The 11,277-nt window shown below is 38.8% G+C and overlaps 1 protein-coding gene across 1 annotated transcript; it reads left to right on the top strand.

The window, feature by feature from the left end:
• Nucleotides 1-880: 880 nt before the first annotated feature.
• Nucleotides 881-2,143, top strand: foxe3 (forkhead box E3). Its single transcript, XM_030050004.1, has one exon. It carries the CDS (start codon nt 881-883, stop codon nt 2,141-2,143), a length of 1,263 nt encoding a protein of 420 aa, XP_029905864.1.
• The last annotated feature ends 9,134 nt before the right edge of the window (nt 2,144-11,277 follow it).

The raw sequence follows: 11,277 nt of genomic DNA, 5'->3' as shown, positions 1-11,277 counted from the left end.
GAGAGAGTTGTAGAGTGTGTGTTTGTGTGTGTGTGTGTGTGTGTGTGTGTGTGTGTGTGTGTGTGTGTGTGAGAGAGAGAGAGAGAGAGACAGAGAGAGAGAGAGACAGACAGAGAGAGAGAGAGAGACAGAGAGAGACAGGTCATCAATAATCACCATAGCACATCAACAAAACAGACTTTATGGATAATGCATATCATTGTTACTCAGCTAAGACATTATCCACATTAATTACTCTACCGTTAAAATTACAAATCAATGTTTTACACTAGGATTTTGAAGAGACAGTGTAGGCCTACTATATGCCATAAGAGCTGCTGCTGAAGTTGAATTAGGCCTTTCCAAATCAAGAAAATTGTTCCTATTATGAAAATTTTAGAATAATACTATATGATTCCCCACCAACACCATAAACTATTTCTAAAACCCTCAGGGACATAGGTGATAACAAATGCCATTTAGTAAGAAAAGTTTGAAGTAAACTTCATATTGAGTACCTCAGAAACAGCTGTAGGAATATTACAGGAATATTTCTGTGGTGTGTGTGTGTGTGTGTGTGTGTGTGTGTGTGTGTGTATGGGTGGAGGGGGGGCCTGCAGTCCATCAGGAGGGCACTATAGACTACTCTCCTGCCTCCGCCGTCACTGGCCAGCCGGTGTCGTCATTCCTGCCCTGCCTTATAAAGCTGTCAACGCCTTCCTCTCACCTGGAGAGACACAAACCACCCCAAACATCAGGGCAGGACAGGGGCTATTTTTGGATTGTCCAGAGGATCAGGCACTGGCTTATAGCAGAACAGCCAAGGTACTAGCCTGGTTCTTTCACGGGCTCTTTCCCAACTTATTATTTCAACAAAGGGAGACCATTAATCATTTCTTTTATGAATCTTGCAAATTACTCTTACTTCTCTGGCATGTGCAACATGACTGCAGAGACGCAGCATTCGCCGGCCGAGGCAACAAGTCCTGTTGTCATGTCTCCAAACGTGAGCCTAGACTCGCCGTTGCCTCCGCCGCCTCTGATGCTGCAGGCCCGGTCCAAAGACAATATTTTGATCAAGTCTGAGCCCCGGGGGAACAGCCCCAACACGGAGGACGGGGCTGCTTTGGGCCAGACTGAGGAGCACCTGCCGACCGGGAGCCGCCGGAGGAAGAGGCCCGTCCAGCGGGGGAAACCTCCCTACAGCTACATCGCTCTCATCGCCATGGCCATCGCCAACTCCCCGGAGCGAAAGCTCACCCTGGGGGGCATTTATAAATTCATCATGGAGCGCTTTCCTTTTTACAGGGAAAATTCAAAGAAGTGGCAGAACTCCATCCGCCACAACCTTACCCTGAACGACTGCTTCGTCAAGATCCCCCGGGAGCCCGGCAGACCGGGCAAAGGCAACTATTGGACTTTAGACCCCGCTGCAGAGGACATGTTTGACAACGGGAGCTTTCTGAGGAGACGGAAAAGGTTCAAGCGCACAGATGTGAGCACCTACCCCGGGTACATGCAGAGCTCCAGCGCTTTCACCCCAACGCCGATGGGTAGGCCCACGTATCCTAACACCCTTTATCCCGGGATAGGGTCTGGCTACGGCTCCCAGCTGTCAGCAACATCCCCCCACCCAGCCATGCTGCATCACTACCAGACCTCTGCCGGGGTCGCCCAAGGACAGCCACGCATGTTCAGCATCGACAACATAATCAGCCAGCAGACGGTGGTGCAGAGCGGCCCGGGAGGAGAGCTCAATTCGCAGGCACTGGGTTTGAGCGGCGGGGACTTGGGCACCATGTCCTCCAGCTGCTCGGTTACCGGCACCGACCCGTCTGCGTGCTTCCAGACCCAGACTGTCAATCCATCTGCTAACATGCTGAGCAGAAACAGCGGGAACCTCCCTTCCAACCTGGCCGCCGGGTACCCGTACTCCTCCTCGGCCTCGCCTCCTCACCTGCCCACAATGACCCAGTCCGGTTTCTCCCCCGGGAGCTCGCAAGTGTACTGCCCCGGGAACAGACTCTCCCTGCCGGCTCTGCGCCCGGGCTCCTGCGCCGATCACACGGAGCAGCTGCTGGGCCTCTCCAGCCCCATGAACTCCTACAACAACTCGTATATGAGACAAGCCAACTTTGCATCAGGATTAGATCGGTATATGTGAGGACTCCCTTGCGAAAAATAACTACAATAATCCCATTATATATTTTTCAAAGATAATATAAATATCACTGGCAAACTGTAAGACATGAATATTAAAGCAACATGACAGTGACACCAACAGAATAATAAAAAACAGCCTACCATTAAATGAGATAAAACACTATAAAACACCATATTTTTGGACTATTTTATAAAAGACATATTTTTTGAATATTACAGCGTTTTCACAGAAGATTAAACAGGCTAAAAAGAGAGACCCTGGAATATTATAGTGATTTTTCGTTCGGGATCAGAAACAAGACTGAGCCTCTTGATAACAAACATTCCTATTTAAAAGGTGTGAAGCCATTTAGATCCGTTTGACACATTCCATGACTATATACTATCTCAGAGAGCTTAATGTATTTTAATTGTCACATTTCGTTCAAAATTAACAGTGTACCCATGTGTTTTGTTATTTTTTTTAGATGTTTTTTTTTTTTTTTTTTTTTTTTTTTAGGTGTACATATGTGTGTCAGAGGAGATTATTATTCATAGCCATTACTGTAGCCTATGTGATGTAAAACGTTTTTTTTTTTGGTCTACGTTGTTGGTCTTTATTGAAATAATTATGTACGTCACATGAAGATAAAATAAATTCTTTTTTGATAAATGTGGTATTTATTCATTCTAATTTTACATTGATGAAAATAAGGGCTTCAGGTCATCACTACAAATGAAACGCCTGTAATTTTTTTTTTTTTTGTAATTTTTCCCCAGCATAATTGACATTAGGCTTTCCTGTAGGCTAAATGATCATGACTTTTTGTAAAAGTTTATTTATTTATTTATTTTAACAACAGTTAATACATATACCAATGTTGACCTCAAATTTTAGTTTGGAACTGCAGCAGCCTGTTTCTTTTGACAATACGGCAGAATTAGGTTACAGCAACTTGAAGCAGATGAATGAGTTTATTTTTAACAACAGAAGTAAACATTTTGGTTTTGATCATATTTTGTGATCAGATGGGTGAGGGTTTATTAATTTATTTAATTACCCTCTGTCACTGACATTTACCCAATCCAAGCTTTGAAGTTATATAGGTTCATGAAATCAACAGAGTCAGTGACTTTGGAGACAGATGAACTGTAGTCCTAAATATGGAGTTATATCTGGTGTCTAGGATAAATGTTCGGTTAAATTAAGCAGTGTAAATGTACTACAAATTGCAGGTACTGTCAGTCAACAAAGAATAACAGAGAGCACATCATTTAATTATAAACAATAAGGTAAAAATGATAAACAAAATGCATCGAAAAACTAAATAACTCATACATATAAAAATATTCAAGTTTGTTTTAAGTTGAATTCAAGTTCATTTTAAATTCTATTCAATTAAAACATTAAATTGCAATCTTCTTTTGCTTACAGCAGCTGAATATAAAACAATTCATTAGGATAAAAAAATGATATCAAAGATGAAAAGAAAACTAAACTTGCAATGAACTGGAATGTAACCAGTAGCCTCAGTCAGAGAGTTAAACACAGTGCACATGATTGTAGCTCAACATGGTGCACTTCTCCAGTCACCAGCCACATACAGAACTGGGAGCTCAGGCATATATTGTCTAATCTTAAGCATGGGAAATCGAGGAACTGCACAGTTGTACCAGCAGTGCAATAACTAAGATGGATTGAGGCTTTTGTGAATGACTGGATGTTCAGACTGTCTTTGGAGTCTCAGCCGGAGTTCCCGGACATCCCTGACATCTCTGGACCAATGTGCACTGACCGCTGCTGCAGGGAGCCTTCACAGTTTGGTGAAGAACATCTGACATTTTGCTTCTGTCCATTCAAATACAGCTGGATGAGTCATAGCTATAGGAAATTGAGGTCCAAAAATCCTAAAGTGGGGGCTGGATTCCACATCCAGAAATCAATCATGGCCATTTCAAACAATTTTCTTCCAGTTTTACAATAGTTTTGGTTAGCATTTGTACATCTGAAGCTGAAGTATTGACCGCTATTCAGCTCCAGTGATCATAACACTCAGTAATTATGCTCAAATGAGATATGACATTATGTTAGGAAGGCCACCCGTGAGACCTATAATTATGTGGCATATTGAGCCCTGTTCAAAGTAGCTTTCTCACATGCACACACTATTTTAACTTGAACAGAGGAATCTTTCTGGAGGCATAACTTTCGGCTCCAACAGCTCACAACTGCTTCTTAGTTTTCATTTTTAACAGGTCGTTGATCTAAGCTGCTGAGAAGGTTAAAGTTTTAGTGATTTACATTGAAATCAGTCGCTTTCAGTATACAGCATACTTTATTCTGCCACAAGTGACACAGAGCCCCTATAGTGCAAGAGCTTCAAGAAATATTTCCATTATTTTGGATGTAAAAACCATTACATATAGATTTACTCGTCCAGGTTCTATTACCATGTATTTCTAATACATGGTACACTTAAAAACAGTCATTATTTATTCTTTTTTGTTATCTATTCCCTACTTCGTCAGACACTTGTCACTGTAGTAGTTTTACTATTTTTTACAGTATATGATACCACTTTAATTAAAACTCATAGAACTCAACTTTTGCTGCTCATTTTTCTGTGTTTAATATTTATAAAGTTAGTAACTGGCTTTTTACTGGTCACTTTTCTGTTCTGTATGAAAACAATAGCATTTCTAATATATAAACTTGTCTTAGTTATTGTTTTAATTAGCAATATATCCAGTTCTATGAATTAATCAGTTACTAAGCTAATTATCCTATCTGTCTTGTACCTAGAGGCTATTAAATAGTGATTGTTATAATAATGACAATTTCTTATTCCAGATGATGATATACAATTAATTTATCGCTTTTAAATCAGTTGTTAATTAATGATAAGAACTTGATGTTGCTATTGTAATTGTAGTTATTGGTGACAACAAAAATGTTTTCAAATTGGATAGCAATTAGTTGTTAAAAAAAATGTCCCAATGCATGAAGAGAGCAATGCAGCAGTGACCAGTGAAGGCTGGAAGAGCAGCAACTCAGAAATACTAATGAATAATTACCAGTAAAAGTGGATTAGAGTCTGACAAAAAAGAAAGAAAATAAAGGCCAGGGACTATTAATAGGTGACAGAAACGTACCTGTGCAAAAATATTATTGCATGTATCATGATTTCTAAATGGTTTATTGTCGGCTTAAATATCTGATTGTCATGTTGATAGATAGTTTGGAAAAGTCCATCTCTGTGGCGTAAATTGGAGTCAAATGTCTGCTTACTAACTTGCTCTAATATCAGGCAGGCTAGCACTGCAGTGGTAAGTTAACTGCCAAAGGTGAATTTGTGCTTCTTGATAAAGTTATTTTTAAGTTGGCAACAGTATGACAAAAAGGAAAGATTTGATGCTGAGTCATGTGTTCCTCACTGCCTGACCTGCAATTTGTAGGTTAATTAGATTGGCAGACTTTCTTCAATAAACCTGCAGGTATATATAATTTAGCCTGCACCAGATGTGATGAGTAGCTTTATTTTTCTCTTAAACTTATTCATAACTGCAAAATGTACTTGAAATTAATTACACAGCACAAATAACATTGATGTCCCACATGATCAGTTGCTGTGGTGCATTTTATTCAGCTATAGTGACCTACTTTGGTCTGATACTGAAGCAGTCTAGTAACTACCAGGGAAATGGCCTTGCGAGCACTTGTACAAATTCGTTGAATTCACTTGTGGTTTATGCATTTGGATGCAGAGAGCAGCAATGATAATGATAGTAACACAGCAAAAGAGCAAGAATTTTTCCAGTCAACAAAAGAGTGAATAGTGTGCCCTTCAGGCTTAGGCAAACAAAACATGCTCTGCGACCTCATTACTTTATGATTTATTGAGGCTTTTGTCAGCACACTGCTATCCTTGTATGTTGAATGCATGTTTTATGTTGAATGAAATAGTGCACACATGGAGGGTGCATGGCCAATAGCTGAGTTTAGGGTGCATCTCAAGTTCAAGTTCAAGTTCAACTTTATTGCCATGAATAATAAATACAACAGCATTCTTGTGTTATAGCATACTCAGCAATCCAACCATCCCCACAATACATACTACAAGTAAATGTAACAATGGCAGACATGTGTTGTAACAATGAGACGACACTTTTGATGCCTGGAGGGATTTAGGCATAAATGCTCTTTTGAAAACTGTGGATCAGATGCAGAACTCTCAGAGACTGACCAGTCACCACCCTCCTTACGACGCTTTTTTTTTTTTTTTTGTTTTAATAGAACTCAATCACAAGGCATTTTACAGGACAAATGTACAAAACCATGTACATTAATAGCCATGTAATAGTTGCAGCTCTCAAAACCTGAGCAATACTACAAAAATGGACACAAAAACTGATGTCATCTTAGGCATTTTTTTGTTTAAAGTGTATGCTACTTTAGAGCATTCACTCTAATTTGTACTTAAACGTGCATACTTCAGTGATTCACTGTTGCCACTCAGAAATAATTTTCTGATAATGTGTGGCATCCAAAGAAAACTAGGAGACTGAGCTGATGCCTCAAGCTATATTTTAAGAACTCAACCTACTTGATGTGCATTTTGATGACTGTAGAGTCAGAGACTAGCATAATAATATGGTGCACACTGCACACAGCAAACAGGTCAGTGTTAATGCTTCTTTGAGAATGTAACCGTCAGCATTAAGCATGTTTATATGACTCTTCATCCATCAGATTTGGTTTAATACTTTTGATAGTTTTGAACAAAATTGTGTCACAAAATGAACACCTAACCACACAGGGGTATTTACAGCATTCTACCACTTTGTTAGTGGGCGACCCATCTCCTGCCTTTGACCAAGCTTAGAAAATATAATATTAATCAATAATAGTAACAGCAGTAATAAAAAAAAAAAACCTTTACAAAAAACTTTTCTCTGTCACTTAAATGATTCAGCTGAAGACTTTTTTTTTGTACAGCTGATATTTAAAGACCTCATGAATAAACTCTTACTTTCTTGATTTGATGCAGTCCCTGTTGAAACAGGATTTTGGGTGGGACATAATGCAGGGAGGGTCATTGACAAGTGCAAACCAATATCATCAGTTTGGGAGCGAAAATTTTATTTGAAGGGACAGGTGGATGAGAGAGGATGTTTAAAGATTTGTTTTATTTGATGAAACTGAAACTCAGACCCACTAGTGCAGGATGATGTCACAATTTGATATGCTCTGTTTTACAGGAAGTAGAAGTCATGTGAGGTCATTTCACAGGGATTTTCATATTTCATGGATGTTATACTGACAACTACAGGGCTTCTATTAGAACATAAAATGTTATCACTTGGAGCTGAACCTCCACATGTCTCTGTTAAGTTAAATAAATTATGCAGTCTATCATGAGTGATTTTTACACAAGAAACCTATGGACATCTCGTCTTTTCTTTTCTTTTATATTTTTGGCAAAATGTCTTAAGATGTCATGTTATGATGACAAGTCATATATTATAGACCATTAAAAGGAAGATGCTATAAAATATAGCGATACAATGCACAACAAATGCAGGAAGTAAATACACTTGATTCTAACTATTCTGCTAAGAAGGTTGAACTGTCAACTGTTCAGCCAAGAAATTTCAGAACAGAACAGAATGTGACATAAAGTAATGCAGAATATCACTGAAAATATTACAGTCGGAAAGACAATAGCAATATAGTCCAAGGTTCAAGTTATTACTCATCCACACAAAAATATTTGCCTCCGCATTACATTGTGGAATATTATTCAGGTGTTATTCAGTTAACACACAGCACATCATGTTGCTCCAAGATGTGATTGACATTATTATTGAGGTGCAGTCACACATCTGGACATACTGTTGTGTGCTTACACCTCCTCCGCAGGTCCCTGAGGGCTTGTGGAGGTTACCTGGCAGAATCATTACTGGGAGAAATCAACAGGTTTTTACCACTGAATGCACTGCGATGTTCAAACCTGGCTTTACAGACGCGAGAGCCACATTCTGATACATTACACTGAAACATCCCGGGTTGCTGGTCTAATGCCACAGTGTCTCATTAGAAGGAAACCCACATCAGTCAGATCCAGGTCAGCAGGTGAGTCTGTTGAAGTCTGTTGGTAAATCTGTGTCTTTAAAAACATTTTGTGGTCTCTCTCTCTCTCTCTCTCTCTCTCTCTCTCTCTCTCTCTCTCACACACACACACACACACACACACACACACACACAGAGCAATGAGAACAGAACTCATACTTAGGTTAGTCTTTATAATTTGCCCCTCTGTTCCTTGGTGCTCCTTGATTTACCCTGTGTTGTCCTCCATGTGTAAACTGGGATTGAGTATTTTAATGTAGATGCAAAATACTGACAAACAGTCACTCTAAACACATTTTTGCACTGCATTATATTTTATAACATTACCATATTTTAACAAGTAATATTTATTTGCATGTTTCTCCTTTATCAAAGATACCTTTGCTGCAGTTTCCTTCTGTTTAATACAATCTTAATGTATTTACTGGTCATTTATGTATTTATTTGTTTGTTTAGCTCTGAGAAAATCACCTAAAGCTCATACAGTGATGAGCTTTAGGTGTAGAAGTGACAGTCATCCTGATGGTGGTGACAGTCTTTGGCTTTAGCGCTTTATCGACAGCAGAGGGCGCTTTAACACAGCAAACTAAATCAATGAGAAACCCTTGCTTTATTTCTGCCGCTCCTAAGGTAACGTTGAAGCTGACCTGAATCTCTGTGAGAACTTGGGGAATTGTGTACGAACCTGCGGACCCGCTTTGTAGATTATTCGATTAATTACACTGAGTAGCCGGTAATTAAAGCAAAATTTAGCGTTAAGTTATGTTATAAACACAGCTTGCAACAACAATAAACTGCTTCAATTTGAAAGAAAAATATACTTAATCAGGAGCACCAACAGGTATAAAATTATGTGCGTTTCTCTACAAAGTAAACACAAATTTAATTGCAGAGACAGCATCCTTCATGTGCTCTTTAAATTGAAGATATCCCAATAGCCGGCAATAAAATGGCAGCAAGCATTTAAATTGATAGGCTTGGCTTTCCCTTAATATCTGCCAGTTAATCCAGACGTCTTCTTTGCTTTTCTTTTTTTTTTCAGTCAAATACAATTAGACTAGATGACATGATGATTTTTTCTTTTCTTTTTTTAAATCGTGGTCAGTGTTTTTTTTTTTTAAGCAGTGGTGATGGATCTTATCCCGTGCCCTTGCTATATGCCTCAGGTTCTAAAAAAAAAAAATAAATAAATAAAAGAAAGAAAAATCTCGGATTGTGATAGAAAGTAAATCCCCACTCTTTCAGGAGTGTCAGTACATTTATTGCATTTATTACAGGCCTGATTTGGTACAGACAGACGCAGGTGAGGGAAGGGACGGGGACATGCAGCTCCGCCAGTGCGGCTGTAATTGAGGTTGAGGCATGCTTGACTCCTCGAACTTGCTTTTTGGTTCCAGTCCCTGTCAGATGAATAAAGAGGTGTAGCGAAACTTGCGTCTGAATCAATTGAAAATGCAACTTTGACAAGGTAATTACATGTCTTAGCCTATCTATTAAATCCGCAGTTTTTTTTTGTTTTTTTTTTTAACATAGGCCTACTCTAGATTATTTCTTAGTGGCGGGGGCCTTTGTTGTGGGTGTGGCGGTGAACAGGGCTCAGCTGGAGTTGGATCTCTCCGTCCAAGAAAAATACAAAGACAATCAAATAAACGAGCGACTATATAAACTCCACTCACTATGCCGGGCTGTAATTTCCCATCCATCCTAAAAACCGACACTTTTTAACACTCACTAACATGGCAAGCTCTGTGTTGGTAATAACGGAGATGGATGGGGTGCTGATGTGAATGCATTACAGTAACTCCATGTTTCTGCAGGGTAATGAAGTGGAATGTCCGCCTGTCGTGCTCCAAACAGGCCCCTACACATTACAGACACATTACATAGGATGTCATCTGCTGGCCTTTCACTCATGACGAAGACGAATTGGAGCAGGTTGCAGCTGACTATACCCTTGTGTTTGTCTCTATGCGAATTATGCAGAAAATGCAGATGGATAATGTTGTGAGTTCTTGACAAGCAAAACTTAAAACCCGTGAGAAGTGATCAGGACATTTTTGGCCAAAAAAAAAGAAAAAAACCTTTGATGGGGAAATCAGTGCACCCGAGATTAGGGTCATTTTAAAATTAAAAATGACAAATTTTAATAATTATTCAGCATCATTAGATTTGCTAAAAACTGAAATACATCCATTTTCTATCAAATTGGATGCCAAAACAAGAATCTAAATTTTTTGGGACACTGATGAATAGACCTAGGCCTATTAATATTAATCCTATCAGTCTTGGTCATATTTTGGTTTTCATAAGTTTATTATTTTTATGGTTGGTTATATATTGTGGGTAAAAACGTAATCGACTTTACTTTTTGATTCAAAGTGAACACATCTACCACATCAATGAGGGAATTTTAATAGTCTTAATAGAAGCAAGGATGGTAGTAATAACAAGACTCAAATAAACTTCAGTTAGTCGATTAATTGATGGTGTGGTATTTTTTTCTGTGCGCGAATACAATAGTAAAACAATTAGCCTATTGTGTCCAATTATTATTATATTATTATGTCCCTCATTAGGCATTTGCCCTTTCTGCTTTCTCGTGCTCAGTGATTTATCTTGATCTTCCAATGCAGAATTTTTTAGGGATTAAAATAGGTTGTACGTGGCTAATTATTGTCCGTCTGGTTTAATTATGACAAAGAGTCTATTAGTTTCGTTCATGGGATATTGCCTACAATGACAGAGAACACTGGTGTCCACCTTACGTTCCCTTACTTACACTACAAAAAATGCCCATATTAATAAGCAGCCTAATTGAACTTTATATATAGGGTTTTTTTCCTTAAAGAAAAAGCGAAATGTTATTTCAGTGGAATGAAATAATTAGACATGTTTCCAGCGCAGTTGTATTTGATGCAGGGTTTTTTCTACAAACGAGTGAGACGAGCAAGAATAAGGAACATCCCTCCACTGGTGTCAAAAAAATGTCATTTGATTTAATAAAAATCTCCAAATCTCAAAAAAAG

The sequence above is a fragment of the Myripristis murdjan genome, chromosome 4 (assembly GCF_902150065.1).
Source record: "Myripristis murdjan chromosome 4, fMyrMur1.1, whole genome shotgun sequence".
NCBI classification, from domain to species: Eukaryota; Metazoa; Chordata; class Actinopteri; order Holocentriformes; family Holocentridae; genus Myripristis; species Myripristis murdjan.
The sequence above is the reverse complement of the archived record's forward strand: the minus strand, read 5'-3'. Positions and strand labels throughout refer to the sequence as shown.

Excerpts from the sequence above, each read along its gene's own strand:
- foxe3 (XM_030050004.1), top strand. The coding sequence starts at position 881 with ATGAATCTTGCAAATTACTCTTACTTCTCTGGCATGTGCAACATGACT.